This window comes from Oncorhynchus gorbuscha, linkage group LG11 (genome assembly GCF_021184085.1).
Source record: "Oncorhynchus gorbuscha isolate QuinsamMale2020 ecotype Even-year linkage group LG11, OgorEven_v1.0, whole genome shotgun sequence".
Lineage (NCBI taxonomy): Eukaryota > Metazoa > Chordata > Actinopteri > Salmoniformes > Salmonidae > Oncorhynchus > Oncorhynchus gorbuscha.
The window spans coordinates 79608303-79634949 of record NC_060183.1 but is presented as its reverse complement, the minus strand read 5'-3'; the positions used below and the strand labels follow the sequence as shown (position 1 = coordinate 79634949).

The window sequence follows — 26647 nt, the reverse complement described above, 5'->3', positions numbered from 1 at the left end:
TTGATGCATCATTATTCGCGGGTCAGTAGAAAAAGTGCCTGCAACTCGGGCTTTCTGGCATGATTAAAAAACTATAAATGCGTCATTTAAGAAATTGCCGTTGTCAACGGGAAGCACGATGCGTGCATAAAACCCATTATGTGGAGGAGCTAATGAAAGGCCTTTACCCCAAAAAATAATTTTAGTAATTTAATAAATAAATTGTGGAATTTATTGAATGCTGCTTGGCACTGAAGGGAGGTTGTTTTTTCTCTCCAAATACAGTAATGTATTATGTCCTATTTCCCTCTAATGTATTGTTCCAGCAGAACTGATTTCTGGCTCCCATTTAATGAAGTACCATTTGGAAATGAGAACTTGTTCTCGATTTCCCTTTCTGATTGCATGTGGAAATGATAAATAAACGGTATAAAACCTACCCCCGTCTGATCCCTTTTGTGCAAAAAAATAACTCCGATTTCAACAGTATCACTTTTCAGTAGGACTAGTAACTCGTAGTCGGAACTGTGCGTAGCACATTGGGTTGACATTTTTATTGTGCTTAATCCTTTACAAAACATGGATACACAAGTTGATACGCTGATAATATATATATACAGGGAATGTGGACAAGTTTTAAAATACTGGTTGATCAAATGTTATAAAGCATTTCCTCAAATGGAAAAAAATCTTATGAGAAACTGCTAGAAGAAACCTCTGTAATTGTTGTCTGTTCCTCTTCAGACACTTGGCAAAAATCTCCTGGGGTCAAATTAATTTCCAGGCCTCAGCTTATTGAACCGTGCTGTCCGGGCGTATTAAATTCAGCCCTGGGTCCTCCTCACACCTTGGCCCTCAAAGTTCTACCTGTTTTCAGCATCGCAAATAGCCTCCTCTTTCATTTTCTGACAGCTTACGGTTTTCCTTGTAGATTTGTCATTGTGCATCGTTTCATGCAAGCACTGGGGTGCTATTTTCCTTTGAATTAAATTGATCTAACTATTGTCTTCCTTTCTTTGCTGTAACTCTCTATGATGTCACACTTTCTGCTATTGTGTTCAACCGGCTCATTCCTAGGCATGGGAGGGACACTATATTGTGTATTAATTCTAATTACTGGCTTGTCTTGGCTGCCCGAAGAGATGAGCTTAAACATATGAATCAACAGACATGCATTTACATTTACATTTAAGTCATTTAGGGAGTCTTGATTCTTTGACATCCAGTGGGACAGTCTGTGCATCTAAAACTTAGGGGGGGTGGGGTGATTACAACCTATCCTAGGTATTCCTTAAAGAGGTGGGGTTTCAGGTGTCTCCGGAAGGTGGTGATTGACATTGCATATGGGAGTCTTGATCTTTATCTCAGCTGGTCTACCCAATCAAATCATGTAGACATTTTCGGTGGAGGCTTGGTCCGAGCCTTAACTAAGCAGCAGGCTTGCCACCATTTTTGTTAGTGTTCTGTGTAGAAATCCACATTCAGTGTGTCCACCTGTATGTTTATGGTGATATATTCTACGCTGGTTCGAGCTGATCTTCTGCCAGATAAATGAGCCTGTGACACTTAAAAAAGGGACGTCATGTATCACGCCCCTTGGAGCGATTAAACACACAGAGGCTGAGTTATAATGTACCCTGTTGTTCCTGATACGAGGACAAATGTCAATTATATTGCGGCTTACATTTTTTTTTTTTTTTTTTTTACATTACAAGCAACTGTAATGTATTCAATGAAAGTCGTCTGCCAAAGAAAGGCTGGAGGACCTTACCACCAGCAATTATTTAGAGTAACTTATTGGTCCACAGTGCATTCATGTCAGGGGAATCTTTTCATTATCAACCATTTGAACCTGAGATTAACGTCAGCATTTTAGCATGCATTTAAATGGCAGTTATATACTTATTTTCAGTTAGACTGACATATCCTCAGCTAGAATTTGACCGATAAGTGAATATAACGTTTAATGTACAGTGTAACATTACCTGTATCTCCCCCCCCCTCCTTTTTCTCTCCTGCAGGGCCACGTAGGTACAACCGCAACCAAAAAAATTGACGTCTACCTCTCGATGCAGTCTGCACAGGAGAAACTGCATCCCATGATGGTGGTGACCATCGCCAACGCTCGGGTCCACGACCTCATTGGCCTCATCTGCTGGCAGTACACCAGCGAGGGCCGTGAACCCAAACTCAAGTGAGTGTCCATTGACAGTATGGCCTGTCCCAATTATCTATCCTCCCCCCCCCAAGTGTGCACTTGTTCAATATCTTTCTCTGATTTTAAAATAAATTACTGACATATGACATATGGTGTAAACTCTTTCTAGCCCAGGGTCTTCCATCAGGTAGATCTCCCTCTAGCTCAGGGTTTTCCATCAGGTAGATCTCCCTCTAGCTCAGGGTTTTCCATCAGGTAGATCTCCCTCTAACCCAGGGGTTTCCATCAGGTTGATCTCCCTCTAGCTCAGGGTTTTCCATCAGGTAGATCTCCCTCTAGCTCAGGGTTTTCCATCAGGTAGATCTCCCTTTCTAACAGCTCAACCCAGGGTTTTCCATCAGGTAGATCCTCCTCTAAGCCATCAGGTAGATCTCCCGCTAACCCAGGGGTTTCTAACAGGTAGATCTCCCTCTAACCCAGGGTTTTCCATCAGGTAGATCCTCCTCTAAGCCAGGGGTTTCCATCAGGTAGATCTCCCTCTAACCCAGGGTTTTCCATCAGGTAGATCTCCCTCTAACCCAGGGGTTTCCATCAGGTAGATCTCCCTCTAACCCAGGGGTTTCCATCAGGTAGATCTCCCTCTAACCCAGGGGTTTCCATCAGGTAGATCTCCCTCTAACCCAGGGGTTTCCATCAGGTAGATCTTCCTCTAACCCAGGGGTTTCCATCAGGTAGATCTCCCTCTAACCCAGGGGTTTCCATCAGGTAGATCTCCCTCTAGCTCAGGGGTTTCCATCAGGTAGATGTCCCTCTAACCCAGGGTTTTCCATCAGGTAGATCTCCCTCTAACCCAGGGGACTAACCATAGCTCTTAGCTCCCCTATGAGTATCTCACCAAGCAATTCTGAAAGTACATGCATTTTGTAAGTACATGTGTTCCATCGCAAACTGTCATAAACATATAGCTCCCGCCTTCTATCCAATCAGAAGCCACATTGACATTATCCTACCCCTGCATAAAAAGCCAAATGTAACAATATTGCGGTTTGTCTATTTGGGGTGCAGAGTTGTCTATCGATGCTTTTTAAGGATGACCATCTTATGGGTAGACAAAGACTTTCCCCCGAAACCTTCTCAATTAAATATTAACTTCAAAGTAGACTTATAATATAATAATATAATAATAAATAATATATGCCATTTAGCAGACGCTTTTATCCAAAGCGACTTACAGTCATGTGTGCATACATTCTACGTATGGGTGGTCCCGGGGATCGAACCCACTACCCTGGCGTTACAAGCGCCATGCTCTACCAACTGAGCTACAGAAGGACCTAACAGAAAGACATCATGAATATTTATATGGATTAAGTGGCCATTGTTTTTGCACATTCTGCCACGACGTGTGCTGTATCGGTCGATCTGACAGAAACATCACTAAGACCGACACGTTCCTCTTTCTAAATACCCCCCACAAAAGTCTGACCTCCAAAATCGGTCTTCTGGTGTGATTTAGGCATTGACATGGACTCAGAACATACATTTTAGTTGTTTCTCTATGAATAATTGTAATTTTGAGAGTCAAATATAATTTTATGCGGCCTCTTAGTGTTTTATTGTCCATTATTTGACCAGGTATATTAAAAGATAACATGTCTCTTGTACACCAAGGCCTCGGGCAAGAGTTGCAGGGTAGAGAAGTATATGCCTATTTGAAATAGAATTGCAGCTCGGGGACCCCTTGCCCTAGCCTATGCTTCCAGTAATTCAATGCTTTTAGACTTGTGGGAAGTAGTGACCACTCAAACGAAAAATACACCAACGTAATTTACGAAAATACAAACACAAAAATGACAATATAGTAACAATACGAACTAGTGGATGTATTTGAGCCAGGGTTGGGGTCAGCGCAGAAACCGAAAGTCCAAAAGATTGAGAAATATTGTCATTTGAGGTTTACTTGCTGAACTCACTGAATTTAAAATGGAATGGACCCCAACCCTGATTTGAACAGAAAATACTTTCCTTTGGATAATCATCTGTCTGTGATATCTGGTCTAATGTGTTCCCCTATCGATCGCCAGCGTCTCATCATCACAACACTAAGATTTCTCCCCTTGTTTACTTGAATAGTCTCCACGGTTCACACAATCAACCGTGGAAGAATGCAACTCCTCGGTCTGTGGCACAACATCAGGATTTATTAGATAGCCAGTCTGAAAGTGGATACTGTTTGGAGGGGGGGGGGGGGGACAGAGAAAGAATGCATAATAAGAGAGAGAGGGGGGGGGGGGGGGTGTAACAAAACAACAACAAAACACCCAGCCAGCACAAAGCCCAATGTGGACAGTTGGGAGGTTGAGGTGGGACATGAGTGGCATAGCAATGAGCCTTTAGTCCCCTGGAGGGCCCTGCCACACACAGTGAAGAGGAAGGGATGAGAAGGAGAGAAGAGGTACAGATCAAGGATGATAGGGGGTACACTCACCCCTCCTTTCTGTAGAAATGACATGACCTTTGAACCCCCCCCCCCACCACCACCTAAAGCAGTTCTTGTCCCTAGGGAAGAGCCCTGGGCCACTATGATAATGGATCTGATGAAGGCTGGAGACAGTGGAGAGCTCTAGGTGCTGAGATGCAGTGCGTAGATGAACCCTGAGAGTGCTGAGTGGTTACAAGGCGTTATTCGTTAGCTACGCCAGAGTTCAAAGGTGCTCTTAAATCTTCATATTAGAAACAAAAAATACCAAGTCGCTCTTTATAATGGGTGCAATTTAGAAAGTTCTTTGTTAACTTGGCACCTGTAATAATAATAATAATAATATCAAATCAAATCAAATCAAATTTATTTATATAGCCCTTCGTACATCAGCTGATATCTCAAAGTGCTGTACAGAAACCCAGCCTAAAACCCCAAACAGCAAACAATGCAGGTGTAAAAGCACGGTGGCTAGGAAAAACTCCCTAGAAAGGCCAAAACCTAGGAAGAAACCTAGAGAGGAACCGGGCTATGTGGGGTGGCCAGTCCTCTTCTGGCTGTGCCGGGTAGAGATTATAACAGAACATGACCAAGATGTTCAAATGTTCATAAATGACCAGCATGGTCAAATAATAATAAGGCAGAACAGTTGAAACTGGAGCAGCAGCACAGTCAGATGGACTGGGGACAGCAAGGAGCCATCATGTCAGGTAGTCCTGGGGCACGGTCCTAGGGCTCAGGTCCTCCGAGAGAGAGAAAGAAAGAGAGAATTAGAGAGAGCATATGTGGGGTGGCCAGTCCTCTTCTGGCTGTGCCAGGTGGAGATTATAACAGAACGTGGCCAAGATGTTCAAATGTTCATAAATGACCAGCATGGTTGAATAATAGTAAGGCAGAACAGTTGAAACTGGAGCAGGAGCATGGCCAGGTGGACTGGGGACAGCAAGGAGTCCTCATGTCAGGTAGTCCTGGGACATGGTCCTAGGGCCCAGGCCAGTTGAAGCTGGAGCAGCAGCATGGCCAGGTGGACTGGGGACAGCAAGGAGTCATCATGTCAGGTAGTCCTGGGGCATGGTTCTAGGGCTCAGGTCCTCCGAGAGAGAGAAAGAAAGAGAGAAGGAGAGAATTAGAGAACGCACACTTAGATTTACACAGGACACCGAATAGGACAGGAGAAGTACTCCAGATAAACAAACTGACCCTAGCCCCCCCGACACATAAACTACTGCAGCATAAATACTGGAGGCTGAGACAGGAGGGGTCAGGAGACACTGTGGCCCCATCCGAGGACACCCCGGACAGGGCCAAACAGGAAGGATATAACCCCACCCACTTTGCCAAAGCACAGCCCCCACACCACTAGAGGGAAATCTTCAACCACCAACTTACCATCCTGAGACAAGGCCGAGTATAGCCCACAAAGATCTCCCACACGGTACAACCCAAGGGGTGGGGGGGAACCCAGACAGGCCGACCACAACAGTGAATCAACCCACCCAGGTGACGCATCCCCCCCCCAGGGACGGCACGAGAGAGCCCCAGCAAGCCAGTGACTCAGCCCCGTAACAGGGTTAGAGGCAGAGAATCCCAGTGGAAAAAGGGGAACCGGCCAGGCAGAGACAGCAAGGGCGGTTCGTTGCTCCAGAGCCTTTCCGTTCACCTTCCCACTCCTGGGCCAGACTACACTCAATCATATGACCCACTGAAGAGATGAGTCTTCAGTAAAGACTTAAAGGTTGAGACCGAGTTTGCGTCTCTGACATGGGTAGGCAGACCGTTCCATAAAAATGGAGCTCTATAGGAGAAAGCCCTGCCTCCAGCTGTTTGCTTAGAAATTCTAGGGACAATTAGGAGGCCTGCGTCTTGTGACCGTAGCGTACGTATAGGTATGTACGGCAGGACCAAATCAGAGAGGTAGGTAGGAGCAAGCCCATGTAATGCTTTGTAGGTTAGCAGTAAAACCTTGAAATCAGCCCTTGCTTTGACAGGAAGCCAGTGTAGAGAGGCTAGCACTGGAGTAATATGATCAATTTTTTGGTTCTAGTCAGGATTCTAGCAGCCGTATTTAGCACTAACTGAAGTTTATTTAGTGCTTTATCCGGGTAGCCGGAAAATAGAGCATTGCAGTAGTCTAACCTAGAAGTGACAAAAGCATGGATTAATTTTTCTGCATCATTTTTGGACAGAAAGTTTCTGATTTTTGCAATGTTACGTAGATGGAAAAAAGCTGTCCTCGAAATGGTCTTGATATGTTCTTCAAAAGAGAGATCAGGGTCCAGAGTAACGCCGAGGTCCTTCACAGTTTTATTTGAGACGACTGTACAACCATTAAGATTAATTGTCAGATTCAACAGAAGATCTCTTTGTTTCTTGGGACCTAGAACAAGCATCTCTGTTTTGTCCGAGTTTAATAGTAGAAAGTTTGCAGCCATCCACTTCCTTATGTCTGAAACACATGCTTCTAGCGAGGGCAATTTTGGTGCTTCACCATGTTTCATTGAAATGTACAGCTGTGTGTCATCCGCATAGCAGTGAAAGTTTACATTATGTTTTCGAATAACATCCCCAAGAGGTAAAATATATAGTGAAAACAATAGTGGTCCTAAAACAGAACCTTGAGGAACACCGAAATGTACAGTTGATTTGTCAGAGGACAAACCATTCACAGAGACAAACTGATATCTTTCCGACAGATAAGACCTAAACCAGGCCAGAACATGTCCGTGTAGACCAATTTGGGTTTCCAATCTCTCCAAAAGAATGTGGTGATCGATGGTATCAAAAGCAGCACTAAGGTCTAGGAGCACGAGGACAGATGCAGAGCCTCGGTCCGATGCCATCAAAATGTCATTTACCACCTTCACAAGTGCCGTCTCAGTGCTATGATGGGGTCTAAAACCAGACTGAAGCATTTCGTATACATTGTTTGTCTTCAGGAAGGCAGTGAGTTGCTGCGCAACAGCCTTCTCTAAAATCTTTGAGAGGAATGGAAGATTCGATATAGGCCGATAGTTTTTTATATTTTCTGGGTCAAGGTTTGGCTTTTTCAAGAGAGGCTTTATTACTGCCACTTTTAGTGAGTTTGGTACACATCCAGTGGATAGAGAGCCGTTTATTATGTTCAACATAGGAGGGCCAAGCACAGGAAGCAGCTCTTTCAGTAGTTTAGTTGGAATAGGGTCCAGTATACAGCTTGAAGGTTTAGAGGCCATGATTATTTTCATCATTGTGTCAAGAGATATAGTACTAAAACACTTGAGCGTCTCTCTTGATCCTAGGTCCTGGCAGAGTTGTGCAGACTCAGGACAACTGAGGTTTGGAGGAATACGCAGGTTTAAAGAGGAGTCCGTAATTTGCTTTCTAATAATCATAATCTTTTCCTCAAAGAAGTTCATGAATTTATCACTGCTAAAGTGCAAGTCATCCTCTCTTGGGGAATGCTGCTTTTTAGTTAGCTTTGCCACAGTATCAAAAAGGAATTTTGGATTGTTCTTATTTTCCTCAATTAAGTTAGAAAAATAGGACGATCGAGCAGCAGTAAGGGCTCTTCGGTACTGCACGGTACCATCCTTCCAAGCTAGTCGGAAGACTTCCAGTTTGGTGTGGCGCCATTTCCGTTCCAATTTTCTGGAAGCTTGCTTCAGAGCTCGGGTATTTTCTGTGTACCATGGAGCTAGTTTCTTATGAGAAATTATTTTAGTTTTTAGGGGTGCAACTGCATCTAGGGTATTGCGCAAGGTTAAATTGAGATCCTCAGTTAGGTGGTTAACGGATTTTTGTCCTCTGGCGTCCTTGGGTAGGCAGAGGGAGTCTGGAAGGGCATCAAGGAATCTTTGTGTTGTCTGTGAATTTATAGCACGACTTTTGATGTTCCTTGGTTGGGGTCTGAGCAGATTATTTGTTGCAATTGCAAACGTAATAAAATGCAACAATAATAATATATGCCATTTAGCAGACGCTTTTATCCAAAGCGACTTACAGTCATGTGTGCATACATTCTACGTATGGGTGGTCCCGGGGATCGAACCCAGGTCCTTCTGTAGCTCAGTTGGTAGAGCATGGCGCTTGTAACGCCAGGGTAGTGGGTTCGATCCCCGGGACCACCCATACGTAGAATGTATGCACACATGACTGTAAGTCGCTTTGGATAAAAGCGTCTGCTAAATGGCATATATTATTATTTATATTACCCTGGCGTTACAAGCGCCATGCTCTACCAACTACAGAAGGACCACAATGGATAATCTACATGGATAATGAAATTGACATGCTGGCCATTCCAATGAAAAGTGTTTGATATTTAAAAGAAGGTAGCAAATGAGTCCTTGGTCCCCTGGAGGCCCTGTCACATGCAGAGGAGAGGAACAGATAGAGGGTACAATCACCCCTCCCTTCTGTGGAAATGACATGACCTTTGACCCCCACCACCACCAAATTGCAGAATAAAGAAAGACCTGAAGGGATGAGGTGGAGTGATTGTTGTTTTACAAATGTTGTTGTCTTTACTGTTAGGTAAATGATCAAAGTTAGCAGTTTGTTAAGCGTGTGTGAATCAATACGCCACGTTCATGAAGAGCGCTATTAGTGGTAGATGTGTTTCTCCGAATGTAGGCGGAGCACAAATACCCTTGAGACGAGATGGTTGCAAATAGAATATACAGTCTCTTTCAAAGGTTTGTATTTCTGTACTTATCTTCTCATTTCTAGAACAGTACTTGTGACTTGTGGCTCGAGGGATGCTTGTCTTTACTCTCTTGTCTTTCGGGAAACAGTGAGTGTTTGTACGACAGGGAACCAGACGAGACGATGTGTTGTGAGAATGACTGAAAGAGGTGGGAGGAGTGAGTAAAAAGAGAGAGGGAAAGCGGTACAGGGATAATTGTGGTACAGTCGGTGTTGGGTGGGGAAACTGACTTGTCGGATGGATTTGCGATTTTCCCGTCCCCCACATCTCTTTCAAATCTCTCTCGTTACGTCCCACCCTCTCTATCGCCCCCTCTCCTCTCCACCCCCTCTCTCCTCTCCACCCTCTCTCTCTCCTCTCCACCCTCTCTCTCTCCTCTCCACTCTCTCCTCTCCACCCGCTCTCTCCTCTCCACCCGCTCTCTCCTCTCCACCCTCCCCCTCTCCTCTCCACCCCTTCTCTCCTCTCCACCCTCCCTCTCTCATCTCCACCCTCCCTCTCACCTCTCCAAATCAAATCAAATCAAATCAAATTTATTTATATAGCCCTTCGTACATCAGCTGATATCTCAAAGTGCTGTACAGAAACCCAGCCTAAAACCCCAAACAGCAAACAATGCAGGTGTAAAAGCACGGTGGCTAGGAAAAACTCCCTAGAAAGGCCAAAACCTAGGAAGAAACCTAGAGAGGAACCGGGCTATGTGGGGTGGCCAGTCCTCTTCTGGCTGTGCCGGGTAGAGATTATAACAGAACATGACCAAGATGTTCAAATGTTCATAAATGACCAGCATGGTCAAATAATAATAAGGCAGAACAGTTGAAACTGGAGCAGCAGCACAGTCAGATGGACTGGGGACAGCAAGGAGCCATCATGTCAGGTAGTCCTGGGGCACGGTCCTAGGGCTCAGGTCCTCCGAGAGAGAGAAAGAAAGAGAGAATTAGAGAGAGCATATGTGGGGTGGCCAGTCCTCTTCTGGCTGTGCCAGGTGGAGATTATAACAGAACGTGGCCAAGATGTTCAAATGTTCATAAATGACCAGCATGGTTGAATAATAGTAAGGCAGAACAGTTGAAACTGGAGCAGGAGCATGGCCAGGTGGACTGGGGACAGCAAGGAGTCCTCATGTCAGGTAGTCCTGGGACATGGTCCTAGGGCCCAGGCCAGTTGAAACTGGAGCAGCAGCATGGCCAGGTGGACTGGGGACAGCAAGGAGTCATCATGTCAGGTAGTCCTGGGGCATGGTTCTAGGGCTCAGGTCCTCCGAGAGAGAGAAAGAAAGAGAGAAGGAGAGAATTAGAGAACGCACACTTAGATTTACACAGGACACCGAATAGGACAGGAGAAGTACTCCAGATAAACAAACTGACCCTAGCCCCCCGACACATAAACTACTGCAGCATAAATACTGGAGGCTGAGACAGGAGGGGTCAGGAGACACTGTGGCCCCATCCGAGGACACCCCGGACAGGGCCAAACAGGAAGGATATAACCCCACCCACTTTGCCAAAGCACAGCCCCCACACCACTAGAGGGAAATCTTCAACCACCAACTTACCATCCTGAGACAAGGCCGAGTATAGCCCACAAAGATCTCCGACACGGTACAACCCAAGGGGTGGGGGGAACCCAGACAGGCCGACCACAACAGTGAATCAACCCACCCAGGTGACGCATCCCCCCAGGGACGGCACGAGAGAGCCCCAGCAAGCCAGTGACTCAGCCCCCGTAACAGGGTTAGAGGCAGAGAATCCCAGTGGAAAACGGGAACCGGCCAGGCAGAGACAGCAAGGGCGGTTCGTTGCTCCAGAGCCTTTCCGTTCACCTTCCCACTCCTGGGCCAGACTACACTCAATCATATGACCCACTGAAGAGATGAGTCTTCAGTAAAGACTTAAAGGTTGAGACCGAGTTTGCGTCTCTGACATGGGTAGGCAGACCGTTCCATAAAAATGGAGCTCTATAGGAGAAAGCCCTGCCTCCAGCTGTTTGCTTAGAAATTCTAGGGACAATTAGGAGGCCTGCGTCTTGTGACCGTAGCGTACGTATAGGTATGTACGGCAGGACCAAATCAGAGAGGTAGGTAGGAGCAAGCCCATGTAATGCTTTGTAGGTTAGCAGTAAAACCTTGAAATCAGCCCTTGCTTTGACAGGAAGCCAGTGTAGAGAGGCTAGCACTGGAGTAATATGATCAAATTTTTTGGTTCTAGTCAGGATTCTAGCAGCCGTATTTAGCACTAACTGAAGTTTATTTAGTGCTTTATCCGGGTAGCCGGAAAATAGAGCATTGCAGTAGTCTAACCTAGAAGTGACAAAAGCATGGATTAATTTTTCTGCATCATTTTTGGACAGAAAGTTTCTGATTTTTGCAATGTTACGTAGATGGAAAAAAGCTGTCCTCGAAATGGTCTTGATATGTTCTTCAAAAGAGAGATCAGGGTCCAGAGTAACGCCGAGGTCCTTCACAGTTTTATTTGAGACGACTGTACAACCATTAAGATTAATTGTCAGATTCAACAGAAGATCTCTTTGTTTCTTCTTCTCCACCCTCTCTCTCTCCTCTCCACCCTCTCTCTCCTCTCCACCCTCTCTCTCCTCTCCACCCTCTCTCTCTCCTCTCCACCCTCTCTCTCTCCTCTCCACCCTCTCTCTCTCCTCTCCACCCTCTCTCTCTCCTCTCCACCCTCTCTCTCTCCTCTCCACCCTCTCTCTCTCCTCTCCACCCTCTCTCTCTCTCCTCTCCACCCTCTCTCTCTCTCCTCTCCACCCTCTCTCTCTCTCCTCCCACCCTCTCTCTCTCTCCCTCTCCACTCTCTCTCTCACTCCTCTCCACCCCCACTCTCCTCTCCACCCTCTCTCTCCTCTCCACCCTCTCTCTCCTTTCCACCCCTCTCCTCTCCACCCTCTCTCCTCTCCACCCTCCTCCCTGCCTCCCTCGCTCCACCTGCTCTCTCTCTCTTTCTTTCTGTCTCTCTGTCTCTGTCTGTCTGGGTGACAGACTGGCTGACAGGATGTCTTTACTGTTATGACCAGCACCACCAGACTGACTGACAGGATGTCTTTACTGAGGACCTGAGCCCTAGGACCATGTCCCAGGACTACCTGACATGAGGACTCCTTGCTGTCCCCAGTCCACCTGGCCATGCTCCTGCTCCAGTTTCAACTGTTCTGCCTTACTATTATTCAACCATGCTGGTCATTTATGAACATTTGAACATCTTGGCCACGTTCTGTTATAATCTCCACCCGGCACAGCCAGAAGAGGACTGGCCACCCCACATATGCTCTCTCTAATTCTCTCTTTCTTTCTCTCTCTCGGAGGACCTGAGCCCTAGGACTGTGCCCCAGGACTACCTGACATGATGGCTCCTTGCTGTCCCCAGTCCACCTGACTGTGCTGCTGCTCCAGTTTCAACTGTTCTGCCTTATTATTATTCGACCATGCTGATCATTTATGAACATTTGAACATCTTGGTCATGTTCTGTTATAATCTCTACCCGGCACAGCCAGAAGAGGACTGTCCACCCCACATAGCCTGGTTCCTCTTTAGGTTTCTTCCTAGGTTTTGGCCTTTCTAGGGAGTTTTTCCTAGCCACCGTGCTTTTACACCTGCATTGTTTGCTGTTTGGGGTTTTAGGCTGGGTTTCTGTACAGCACTTTGAGATATCAGCTGATGTACGAAGGGCTATATAAATAAATTTGATTTGATTTGATTTGATACTGTTAGGGCCAGCACCACCAGACTGACTGACAGATAGGACCAGCACCACCCGACTGACTGACAGGATGTCTTTACTGTTAGGGCCAGCACCACCCGACTGACTGACAGGATGTCTTTACTGTTAGGACCAGCACCACCTGACTGACTGACAGGTAGGACCAGCACCACCAGACTGACTGACAGGATGTCTTTACTGTTAGGGCCAGCACCACCAGACTGACTGACAGGATGTCTTTACTGTTAGGGCCAGCACCACCAGACTGACTGACAGGATGTCTTTACTGTTAGGGCCAGCACCACCAGACTGACTGACAGGATGTCTTTACTGTTAGGACCAGCACCACCAGACTGACTGACAGATAGGACCAGCACCACCAGACTGGCTGACAGGATGTCTTTACTGTTAGGGCCAGCACCACCAGACTGACTGACAGGATGTCTTTACTGTTAGGGCCAGCACCACCAGACTGACTGACAGATAGGACCAGCACCACCCGACTGACTGACAGGATGTCTTTACTGTTAGGGCCAGCACCACCCGACTGACTGACAGGATGTCTTTACTGTTAGGACCAGCACCACCTGACTGACTGACAGGTAGGACCAGCACCACCAGACTGACTGACAGGATGTCTTTACTGTTAGGCCAGCACCACCAGACTGACTGACAGGATGTCTTTACTGTTAGGGCCAGCACCACCAGACTGACTGACAGGATGTCTTTACTGTTAGGGCCAGCACCACCAGACTGACTGACAGGATGTCTTTACTGTTAGGACCAGCACCACCAGACTGACTGACAGATAGGACCAGCACCACCAGACTGGCTGACAGGATGTCTTTACTGTTAGGGCCAGCACCACCAGACTGACTGACAGGATGTCTTTACTGTTAGGACCAGCACCACCTGACTGACTGACAGGTAGGACCAGCACCACCAGACTGGCTGACAGGATGTCTTTACTGTTAGGGCCAGCACCACCAGACTGACTGACAGGATGTCTTTACTGTTAGGACCAGCACCACCTGACTGACTGACAGGTAGGACCAGCACCACCAGACTGACTGACAGGATGTCTTTACTGTTAGGGCCAGCACCACCAGACTGACTGACAGGATGTCTTTACTGTTAGGGCCAGCACCACCAGACTGACTGACAGGATGTCTTTTGTTAGGGCCAGCACCACCAGACTGACTGACAGGATGTCTTTACTGTGCCTTTTGCACACATTGTATATAGACTGCCCATTGTTTAGACTGCCCATTTTTTCTACTGTGTTATTGACTTGTTAATTGTTTATTCCATGTGTAACTATGTGTTGTCTGTTCACACTGCTATGCTTTATCTTGGCCAGGTCGCAGTTGCAAATGAGAACTTGTTCTCAACTAGCCTACCTGGTTAAATAAAGGTGAAATAAAAAAATATAAAAATTAGGACCAGCACCACCAGACTGACTGACAGGATGAGCACCTGCTAAATGACAAAAATGTCAAATGTAAATGTTTTACATACAGATCTCAGGTAACATTCTGAGTATGTTGTCTAACAGCACTATATCACCAGGTAACACTCTGAGTATGTTGTCTATCACTAGCAGCACCATATCACCAGGTAACATTCTGAGTATGTGTAAATGTACTTGGTGAATCAAATTCTGAAGTGATGGAAAGAAAGGCTTTTGGAGGGATACTGAGCTCTCTGCGTTCCCAGACCCCCAAGTTGTTCCATTCTATACACCCCACTAGAACAAGCCCCTCTCTGTTGTCTCCATTTTAATTACCCTCTCTTTTAATTGCCCCGACGGCGTAAATCGTGTCGCTGTTTGTTTTGTTCAGTGTCTGTCATTGTTACTTTCCAAAGCTGGGGGCGGTCGTAGCCCCTCTGTAAGGTTTTCATGGAAACCGTGACTGGATGCCAAGATGGTGCTTCAGGGGGTTGGGGTAGGGCAGAGTGTGGGGACTCTTTAGGGGGTAGGGCAGAGTGTGGGGACTCTTTAGGGGGTAGGGCAGAGTGTGGGGACTCTTTAGGGGGTAGGGCAGAGTGTGGGGACTCTTTAGGGGTGGGGCAGAGTGTGGGGACTCTTTAGGGGGTGGGGCAGAGTGTGGGGACTCTTTAGGGGGTAGGGCAGAGTGTGGGGACTCTTTAGGGGGTAGGGCAGAGTGTGGGGACTCTTTAGGGGGTAGGGCAGAGTGTGGGGACTCTTTAGGGGGTAGGGCAGAGTGGGGACTCTTTAGGGGGTAGGGCAGAGTGTGGGGACTCTTTAGGGGGTAGGGCAGAGTGTGGGGACTCTTTAGGGGGTAGGGCAGAGTGTGGGGACTCTTTAGGGGGTGGGGGCAGAGTGTGGGGACTCTTTAGGGGGTGGGGCAGAGTGTTGGGACTCTTTAGGGGTGGGGCAGAGTGTTGGGACTCTTTAGGGGGTGGGGCAGAGTGTGGGGACTCTTTAGGGGGTGGGGCAGAGTGTGGGGACTCTTTAGGGGGTGGGGGCAGAGTGTGGGGACTCTTTAGGGGGTGGGGGCAGAGTGTGGGGACTCTTTAGGGGGTGGGGGCAGAGTGTGGGGACTCTTTAGGGGGTAGGGCAGAGTGGGGACTCTTTAGGGGGTAGGGCAGAGTGGGGGACTCTTTAGGGGGTAGGACAGAGTGTGGGGACTCTTTAGGGGGTAGGGCAGAGTGTGGGGACTCTTTAGGGGTAGGGCAGAGTGTGGGGACTCTTTAGGGGGTGGGGGCAGAGTGTGGGGACTCTTTAGGGGGTAGGGCAGAGTGTTGGGACTCTTTAGGGGGTGGGGCAGAGTGTGGGGACTCTTTAGGGGGTGGGGCAGAGTGTGGGGACTCTTTAGGGGGTAGGGGCAGAGTGTGGGACTCTTTAGGGGGTAGGGCAGAGTGTGGGGACTCTTTAGGGGGTAGGGCAGAGTGTGGGGACTCTTTAGGGGGTAGGGCAGAGTGTGGGGACTCTTTAGGGGGTAGGGCAGAGTGTGGGGACTCTTTAGGGGTGGGGGAAGAGAGAGAGTACTCTTTAGGGGTGGGTGCCGAGAGAGGGTACTCTTTAGGGGGTGGGGGTGTAATGAGAGTGGACTAGGGGTGGGGGGCAGAGATAGGGGACTAGGGGGTTGGGGCGGAAAGAGGGTACTCTTTAGGGGGTGCGGGTGGAATGAGAGTGGACTAGGTGTGGGGGGCGGAGATAGGGGACTAGGGGTTGGGGACGGAAAGAGAGGGTACTCTTTAGGGGGTAGGGTGGGGGCGGAAAGAGGGGACTAGAGGGTGTGGACGGAGAGTAGGAACTAGGGGGTGTGGATGGAGAGTGGGGACTAGGGGTTGGAGTGGGGGTGGAGAGGGGACTAGGGGATGGAGTGGAGAGAGGGGACTAAGGGGTGGAGTTGGGGTGGAGAGAGGGGACTAGGGGGTGGGATGGAGAGAGAGGAGGCTAGGGGGTGGAGTGGGGCGGAGAGAAGAGACTAGGGGGTGGAGTGGGGCGGAGAGAAGAGACTAGGCAAGTCAGTTAAGAACAAATTCATATTTACAATGACACCCTACACCGGCCAAACCTGGACACGCCGCTGGGCCAATTGTGCACCGCCCTGTGGTACTCCCAATCACGGCCAGTTGTGATACAGCCTGGGTTCGAACCAGGGTCTCGAGGGACACCTCTAGCACTGAGAGAGAGGTTATGGACAAACGTGTTGCTGACAGGATTGCGTGGACTGTTCTAAAGTGTGTGCACACACACACACAAAAGTACATACACAAATGCATGCACTGAACTCCATTTCACTTTAACAGAGTTTGGCTTCACGGTCACTTTGCTAGCAGATCTATTCTTTATTCACTGATGTAACAAATATTAAATATTGTCACTCCCTTTTTCTCTCATCCTCCCTGTTTCTGTCCCTCCTCCCTCCCTCTCATCCTCCCTGTTTCTGTCCCTCCCTCCTACCTCCCTCTCATATCCTGCTTTTTGTTCTCTTTTCTGTCTCTATATTTCTCTGTTTCTCTTTCTTTCCTATCCTCCCTCTGCCTCTCCCCCCCTCCCCTGTTTTTTCTTGCCTCTCTCTCCTATCCTCTCTCTCTCTCCCCCTGTTTTTTCTCTGCCTCTCTCTCCTATCCTTCCTCTGTTTTTTCTCTGCCTCTCTCTCCTATCCTTCCTCTCTCTCCCCCTGTTTTTTTCTCTCTCTCCTATCCTTCCTCTCTGTCTCTCCCCTGTTTTGTCTCTGCCTCTCTCCCTATCCTTCCTCTCTCTCTCTCTCCCCCCTGTTTTTTCTCTGCCTCTCTCTCCTATCCTTCCTCTCTCTCTCTCTCTCCCCTGTTTTTTCTTGCCTCTCTCTCCTATCCTTCCTCTCTGTCTCTCCCCTGTTTTTTCTTGCCTCTCTCTCCTATCCTTCCTCTCTGTCTCTCCCCTGTTTTTTCTTGCCTCTCTCTCCTATCCTTCCTCTCTCTCCCCCCTGTTTTTTTTCTCTCTCTCTCCTATCCTTCCTCTCTGTCTCTCCCCTGTTTTGTCTCTGCCTCTCTCTCCTATCCTTCCTCTCTCCCCCCTGTTTTTTCTCTGCCTCTCTCCCCTTCCTCTCTCTCTCTCCCCCTGTTTTTTCTTGCCTCTCTCTCCTATCCTTCCTCTCTGTCTCTCCCCTCTTGCCTCCTCTCCTATCCTTTTCTCTCTCTCCCCCCCCTGTTTTTTCTCTGCCTCTCTCTATCCTTCCTCTCTCTCTCTCTCTCCCCCCTGTTTTTTCTTGCCTCTCTCTCCTATCCTTCCTCTCTGTCTCTCCCCTGTTTTTTCTTGCCTCTCTCTCCTATCCTTCCTCTCTGTCTCTCCCTGTTTTTTCTTGCCTCTCTCTCCTATCCTTCCTCTCTCTCCCCCTGTTTTTTTTCTCTCCCCCTATCCTTCCTCTCTGTTTTTTGTCTCTGCCTCTCTCTCCTATCCTTCCTCTCTCTCCCCCTGTTTTTTTCTCTCTCTCTCCTATCCTTCCTCTCTGTCTCTCCCCTGTTTTGTCTCTGCCTCTCTCTCCTATCCTTCCTCTCTCTCTCCCCCTGTTTTGTCTCTGCCTCTCTCTCCTATCCTTCCTCTCTCTCTCCCCCTGTTTTGTCTCTGCCTCTCTCTCGTATCCTTCCTCTCTCTCCCCCCTGTTTTTTATCTCTCTCTCTCCTCCAGTGAGAACGTGAATGCATACTGCCTTCACATAGCAGAGGATGACGGGGAGGTGGACACAGACTTCCCCCCTTTGGACTCCAATGAGCCCATCCACAAGTTTGGTTTCAGCACTCTGGCCCTGGTCGAGAAGTACTCGTCCCCCGGCCTGGCCGCCAAGCAGTCCCTCTTTGTACGAATGTAAGTCCTATAAAGAAACCATAACATAGTCCTTCCTTTGGCTCAGTTGGGAGAGCATAGCGCTAGCAACGCTAGGGTTCTGGATTCAGGGCGTGTAGCCTTGTGGTTAAGAGAGTTGGGCCAGTAACTGAAAGATCGCAGGTTCGAATCCCCAAGCCGACAAAGTAGAATATGTGCCGTCCTGCCCTTGAGCAAGGCAGTTAACAACAACTACTCCCCGACTGCTGATGACGTGAATGTCAATTTAAAAAATATTTAAAAAAATATTCAACTGTTTCCATCCCTAGATTTGACATGCCTAGATTTGACATGCCTAGATTTGACATCCATAGATTTGACATCCCTAGATTTGACATCCCTAGTTTTGACATCCCTAGATTTGACATCCCTAGATTTGACATCCCTAGATTTGACATCCCTAGTTTTGACATCCATAGATTTGACATCCCTAGATTTGACATCCCTAGATTTGACATCCCTAGATTTGACATCCCTAGATTTGACATCCATAGATTTGACATCCATAGATTTGACATCCCTAGTTTTGACATCCCTAGATTTGACATCCCTAGATTTGACATCCCTAGATCCATTTTGACATCCCTAGATTTGACATCCCTAGATTTGACATCCATAGATTTGACATCCCTAGATTTGACATCCCTAGTTTTGACATCCCTAGATTTGACATCCCTAGTTTTGACATCCATAGATTTGACATCCATAGATTTGACATCCCTAGTTTTGACATCCCTAGATTTGACATCCATAGATTTGACATCCCTAGATTTGACATCCATAGATTTGACATCCCTAGATTTGACATCCCTAGATTTGACATCCCTAGATTTGACATCCATAGATTTGACATCCATAGATTTGACATCCCTAGATTTGACATCCATAGATTTGACATCCCTAGATTTGACATCCATAGATTTCAACACCTACTTTTTTTAAAATCTTGAGACTGAGTTAAGATTGTTAAGGGGGAAGAAGGAAAACAGTACAAGGCAATCCTTTTTAGGGTCTATTTCCACTCAAACAGCATGCAATTCACATGGTGCTTTTCTTGGAGCATAGCAAACTGCTGACCAAGGGAACGTTATAAGGGAACATGTGGCCTCCATATTAGCTGTTAAACACGAAAGACAGAACAATATGAGATTTTAGCCAGGCTTTGTAATACAGTTGATCTGTAGATTCCACCTGTCAAACCTTCACTGATTGATTGTGCACACAAAAACATTTGGACACGCACACTCACACGCACACAGTTATTATGCCCCATAACCAAGAGCCACATACATGGTGACGATGAAATGCTGTTACCCCGGATGGACATATTATTTATCCAATATGTATTTTTTCTCATAAGACTATTTGTCAAGCAATTTGTAAGCAGCGTCCAAATACAGGGCTTCGTCCGTCCGATAAGCAGTCCGTAATGACAGTCTGATTAAAACGAGCAATCAGATTCTGATTATGCATTTCCTCCAGTTTATAATTATAGGCCGTTTTCAATTTCAAAAGCTTTTCACTTTCACATACCTTTCTTTTTTTTTCTCCTCTTCTGCTCTGTTTTTCAGCAGAGGAAAAGTGTAAAGGCCTAAGAATCCTGAAAGCCTTGCCAAAATGAAAAAGTGAAAGCCAATCAAAAAAAAAGTTTTAAAAAAAAGAACCCTCCTCCTACCCAATGAGAAATGTGTATTTCGTCAGTCGCAAATCCAGGAAAGGAAACAACCACCTCCCCATCACCAAGTCTCCTCCTCCTCCTCCTCTCCCACCACCCTTTATTTCCCCGAATATTCATCACAGCGATCGCAATGATTCAAGTCCAGATGTCAAGCTGTAAACTCGTGTTGTACGTTGTATTACGCTCTAAATTTTTCAGCTCTGACTCGATTTCCTTTTTGGCACAGGACCCTGTCTGGAAACCAGTCCCCCTTTTTACCCTGTTTGGGAACCAGTCTCCCGTTTCTCTCCCTCCTCCCGAGGAACACTTTGTTTATTGAATTGGATAAATGAATTGGCTAGTCATTAAGTATGACATGGTTATATCAGGCTTTAGTTATCAAGGTAGATTTTGTTTCTAAATTGTCAGGCGATATGCTCTGACATAATGTGTAGATGCGTTGTTGTGTTTTAATCTCTGTGTAATAAAATATGTTAATCTCTGTGAGAGTGGGGCTAGGAGATGTTAATCTCTGTGAGAGTGGGTCTAGGAGATGTTAATCTCTCCGCGAGAGTGGTTCTAGGAGATGTTAATCTCTCTGTGAGAGTGGGTCTAGGAGATGTTAATCTCTCTGTGAGAGTGGGTCTTGGAGATGTTCATCTGTGAGAGTGGGTCTAGGTGATGTTAATCTCTCTGGGAGAGTGGGTCTAGGAGATGTTAATCTCTCTGTGAGAGTGGGTCTAGGAGATGTTAATCTCTGTGAGAGTGGGTCTAGGAGATGTTAATCTCTGTGAGAGTGGGTCTAGGAGATGTTAATCTCTCTGGAGATGTTAATCTCTCTGTGAGAGTGGGTCTAGGAGATGTTAATCTCTCTGTGAGAGTGGGTCTAGGAGATGTTAATCTCCTGTGAGAGTGGGTCTAGGAGATGTTAATCTCCCTGTGAGAGTGGGTCTAGGAGATGTTAATCTCCCTGTGAGAGTGGGTCTAGGAGATGTTAATCTCCCTGTGAGAGTGGGTCTAGGAGATGTTAATCTCTCTGTGAGAGTGGGTCTAGGAGATGTTAATCTCTCTGTGAGAGTGGGTCTAGGAGATGTTAATCTCTCTGTGAGAGTGGGTCTAGGAGATGTTAATCTCTCTGTGAGAGTGGGTCTAGGAGATGTTAATCTCTCTGTGAGAGTGGGTCTAGGAGATGTTAATCTCTCTGTGAGAGTGGGTCTAGGAGATGTTAATCTCTCTGTGAGAGTGGGTCTAGGAGATGTTAATCTCTCTGTGAGAGTGGGTCTAGGAGATGTTAATCTCTCTGTGAGAGTGGGTCTAGGAGATGTTAATCTCTCTGTGAGAGTGGGTCTAGGAGATGTTAATCTCTCTGTGAGAGTGGGTCTAGGAGATGTTAATCTCTCTGCGAGAGTGGGTCAAGGAGATGTTAATCTCTCTGTGAGAGTGGGTCTAGGAGATGTTAATCTCTCTGTGAGAGTGGGTGTTAATCTCTCTGCGATAGATGTTAATCTCCCTGTGAGAGTGGGTCTAGGAGATGTTAATCTCCCTGTGAGAGTGGGTCTAGGAGATGTTAATCTCCCTGTGAGAGTGGGTCTAGGAGATGTTAATCTCCCTGTGAGAGTGGGTCTAGGAGATGTTAATCTCTGTGAGAGTGGGTCTAGGAGATGTTAATCTCTGTGTGAGTATTAAGCCAGCTGAAGTGACACAACCTCAGCCCGACATGTGGTCATCTTTTCCTCTGTCAAGTACATGGAAAACGTCTCTCTTGGTTCTTTGGAATCAATTTCAGGTATTTATTAAAGGCTGAGGAAGGAGTGATTTGCTTTGGTTCGTGGAGAATTTGGGTCAGCCCTTACCATACTGTTAATTTCATGGACGATTAAAGAGGACAGTTTACCCCCAGTTGGGAGTGGGGTGGGGATTCCAACGCTCTAACCACTAGGCTACGCTGGGAACAGTTTACCCCCAGTTGGAACAGTTTACCCTCCAGTTTACAGTTGGAACAGTTTACCCCCAGTTGGAGCAGTTTACCCTCAGTTAGAACAGTTTACCCTCAGTTAGAACAGTTTACCCCAGTTAGAACAGTTTACCCCCAGTTAGAACAGTTTACTCTCAGAACAGTTTACCCCAGTTAGAACAGTTTACCCCCAGTTAGAACAGTTTACCCCAGTTAGAACAGTTTACCCCCAGTTAGAACAGTTTACCCCCAGTTAGAACAGTTTACCCCCAGTTAGAACAGTTTACCTTAGAACAGTTTACCCCCAGTTGGGAGTGGGGTGGGGATTCCAACGCTCTAACCACTAGGCTACGCTGGAGCAGTTTACCCCCCGGTTGGAACAGTTTACCCTCCCAGTTGGAACAGTTTCCCCCCCAGTTGTAACAGTTTACCCCCCAGTTGTAACAGTTTACCCCCCCCCCCAGTTGGAACAGTTTACCCCCCCAGTTGGAACAGTTTACCCCCAGTTGGAACAGTTTACCCCCAGTTGGAACAGTTTACCCCCAGTTGGAACAGTTTACCCCCAGTTGGAACAGGTTACTCCCCAGTTGGAACAGATTACCCCCAGTTGGAACAGGTTACCCCCAGTTGGAACAGTTTACCCCCAGTTGGAACAGGTTACCCCCAGTTGGAACAGGTTACCCCCAGTTGGAACAGGTTACCCCCAGTTGGAACAGGTTACCCCCAGTTGGAACAGGTTACCCCCAGTTGGAACAGGTTACCCCCAGTTGGAACAGGTTACCCCCAGTTGGAACAGGTTACCCCCAGTTGGAACAGGTTACCCCCAGTTGGAACAGGTTACCCCCAGTTGGAACAGGTTACCCCCCAGGTTACCCCCAGTTGGAACAGGTTACCCCCCAGTTGGAACAGGTTACCCCCAGTTGGAACAGGTTACCCCCAGTTGGAACAGGTTACCCCCAGTTGGAACAGGTTACCCCCAGTTGGAACAGGTTACCCCCAGTTGGAACAGCTTACCCCCAGTTGGAACAGCTTACCCCCAGTTGGGAGTGGGGTTACCCCCAGGGATTACCCCCAACGCTCTTGGAACAGGTTACCCCCAGGCTACGCTGGAACAGCAGTTTACCCCCCGGTTGGAACAGTTTACCCCCCAGTTGGAACAGGTTACCCCCAACAGGTTGGGAGCAGGTTTACCCCCAGCAGTTTACCCCCAGTTGGAGCAGTTTACCCCCAGTTGGAGCAGTTTACCCCCAGTTGGAGCAGTTTACCCCCAGTTGGAGCAGTTTACCCCCAGTTGGAGCAGTTTACCCCCAGTTGGAGCAGTTTACCCCAGTTGGAGCAGTTTACCCTCAGTTGGAAGTTTACAGTTTACCCTCAGTTAGAACAGTTTACCCTCAGTTAGAACAGTTTACCCCCAGTTGGGAGTGGGGTGGGGATTCCAGTTAACCACTAGAACAGTTTACCCCCAGTTAGAACAGTTTACTCTCAGAACAGTTTACCCCCAGTTAGAACAGTTTACCCCAGTTAGAACAGTTTACCCCAGTTAGAACAGTTTACCCTCAGTTAGAACAGTTTACCCCCAGTTGGAACAGTTTACCCCCCAGTTGGAACAGTTTACCCCCCAGTTGGAACAGTTTACCCCCAGTTGGATCAGGTTACCCCCCAGTTGGAACAGTTTACCCCCCAGTTGGAACAGTTTACCCCCCAGTTGGAACAGTTTACCCCCAGTTGGATCAGGTTACCCCCCAGTTGGAACAGTTTACCCCCCCTCAACACACACTCAATCTTAGGACCTACTGTAGAGATGATTCTTCAATAAAGACTTAAAGGTCGAGACCAAGTCTGCGTCTCTCACATTGATTGGCAGACTATTCCATAAAAATGTCGCTCCATAGGAGAAAACCCTGCCTCCAGCAGTTTGCTTAGAAATTCAAGGAACAGTAAGGAGGCCAACGTCTTGTGACCGTAGCGTACTTGTCGGTATGTACGGCAGGACCAAATCGGAGAGATTGGTAGGAGCAAACCCATGTAATGCCTTATAGGTATAGAGGTCCTGATTAGCAGGAAGCTTGGCCCCAGTGATGTACTGGGTGTACGCACTACCCTCTCTAGTACCTTGCGGTCGGAAGCCGAGCAGTTGCATTTACATTTACATTTAAGTCATTTGGCAGACGCTCTTATCCAGAGCGACTTACAAATTGGTGCATTCACCTTATGACATCCAGTGGAACAGTCACTTTACAATAGTGCATCTAAATATTAAAGGGGGGGGAGAGGGAATACTTATCCTATCCTAGGTATTCCTTAAAGAGGTGGGGTTTCAGGTGTCTCCGGAAGGTGGTGATTGACTCCGCTGTCCTGGCGTCGTGAGGGAGTTTGTTCCACCATTGGGGGGCCAGAGCAGCGAACAGTTTTGACTGGGCTGAGCGGGAGCTGTACTTCCTCAGTGGTAGGGAGGCGAGCAGGCCAGAGGTGGATGAACGCAGTGCCCTTGTTTGGGTGTAGGGCCTGATCAGAGCCTGGAGGTACTGAGGTGCCGTTCCCCTCACAGCTCCGTAGGCAAGCACCATGGTCTTGTAGCGGATGCGAGCTTCAACTGGAAGCCAGTGGAGAGAACGGAGGAGCGGGGTGACGTGAGAGAACTTGGGAAGGTTGAACACCAGACGGGCTGCGGCGTTCTGGATGAGTTGAAGGAGTTTAATGGCACAGGCAGGGAGCCCAGCCAACAGCGAGTTGCAGTAATCCAGACGGGAGATGACAAGTGCCTGGATTAGGACCTGCGCCGCTTCCTGTGTGAGGCAGGGTCGTACTCTGCGGATGTTGTAGAGCATGAACCTACAGGAACGGGCCACCGCCTTGATGTTGGTTGAGAACGACAGGGTGTTGTCCAGGATCACGCCAAGGTTCTTGGCGCTCTGGGAGGAGGACACAATGGAGTTGTCAACCGTGATGGCGAGATCATGGAACGGGCAGTCCTTCCCCGGGAGGAAGAGCAGCTCCGTCTTGCCGAGGTTCAGCTTGAGGTGGTGATCCGTCATCCACACTGATATGTCTGCCAGACATGCAGAGATGCGATTCGCCACCTGGTCATCAGAAGGGGGAAAGGAGAAGATTAATTGTGTGTCGTCTGCATAGCAATGATAGGAGAGACCATGTGAGGTTATGACAGAGCCAAGTGACTTGGTGTATAACGAGAATAGGAGAGGGCCAAGAACAGAGCCCTGGGGGACACCAGTGGTGAGAGCGCGTGGTGAGGAGACAGATTCTCGCCACGCCACCTGGTAGGAACGGCCTGTCAGGTAGGACGCAATCCAAGCGTGGGCCGCGCCGGAGATGCCCAACTCGGAGAGGGTGGAGAGGAGGATCTGATGGTTCACAGTATCGAAGGCAGCCGATAGATCTAGAAGGATGAGAGCAGAGGAGAGAGAGTTAGCTTTAGCAGTGCGGAGCGCCTCCGTGATACAGAGGAGAGCAGTCTCAGTTGAATGACTAGTCTTGAAACCTGACTGATTTGGATCAAGAAGGTCATTCAGAGAGAGATAGCGGGAGAGCTGGCCAAGGACGGCACGTTCAAGAGTTTTGGAGAGAAAAGAAAGAAGGGATACTGGTCTGTAATTGTTGACATCGGAGGGATCGAGTGTAGGTTTTTTCAGAAGGGGTGCAACTCTCGCTCTCTTGAAGACGGAAGGGACGTAGCCAGCGGTCAGGGATGAGTTGATGAGCGAGGTGAGGTAAGGGAGAAGGTCTCCGGAAATGGTCTGGAGAAGAGAGGAGGGGATAGGGTCAAGCGGGCAGGTTGTTGGGCGGCCGGCCGTCACAAGACGCGAGATTTCATCTGGAGAGAGAGGGGAGAAAGAGGTCAGAGCACAGGGTAGGGCAGTGTGAGCAGAACCAGCGGTGTCGTTTGACTTAGCAAACGAGGATCGGATGTCGTCGACCTTCTTTTCAAAATGGTTGACGAAGTCATCTGCAGAGAGGGAGGAGGGGGGGGGGAGGAGGATTCAGGAGGGAGGAGAAGGTGGCAAAGAGCTTCCTAGGGTTAGAGGCAGATGCTTGGAATTTAGCGTGGTAGAAAGTGGCTTTAGCAGCAGAGACAGAGGAGGAAAATGTAGAGAGGAGGGTGTGAAAGGATGCCAGGTCCGCAGGGAGGCGAGTTTTCCTCCATTTCCGCTCGGCTGCCCGGAGCCCTGTTCTGTGAGCTCGCAATGAGTCATCGAGCCACGGAGCGGGAGGGGAGGACCGAGCCGGCCTGGAGGATAGGGGACATAGAGAGTCAAAGGATGCAGAGAGGGAGGAGAGGAGGGTTGAGGAGGCAGAATCAGGAGATAGGTTGGAGAAGGTTTGAGCAGAGGGAAGAGATGATAGGATGGAAGAGGAGAGAGTAGCGGGGGAGAGAGAGCGAAGGTTGGGACGGCGCGATACCATCCGAGTAGGGGCAGTGTGGGAGGTGTTGGATGAGAGCGAGAGGGAAAAGGATACAAGGTAGTGGTCGGAGACTTGGAGGGGAGTTGCAATGAGGTTAGTGGAAGAACAGCATCTAGTAAAGATGAGGTGGAGCGTATTGCCTGCCTTGTGAGTAGGGGGGAAGGTGAGAGGGTGAGGTCAAAAGAGGAGAGGAGTGGAAAGAAGGAGGCAGAGAGGAAAGAGTCAAAGGTAGACGTGGGGAGGTTAAAGTCGCCCAGAACTGTGA

The 26647-nt window shown here is 48.0% G+C and overlaps 1 protein-coding gene across 2 annotated transcripts in view; it reads left to right on the top strand.

Annotated features, from left to right (window-relative positions):
• The window catches only part of mapkap1 (MAPK associated protein 1), a 116018-nt gene that overhangs the window by 17869 nt on the left and 71502 nt on the right, over positions 1 to 26647 (top strand). For both annotated transcript variants that reach the window (XM_046290610.1, XM_046290609.1), the window contains 2 exons: positions 2001 to 2173; positions 18155 to 18331. In XM_046290610.1, coding sequence (XP_046146566.1) covers positions 2001 to 2173; positions 18155 to 18331 — 350 coding nt within the window. The remainder of the gene's footprint in view (positions 1 to 2000; positions 2174 to 18154; positions 18332 to 26647) is intronic.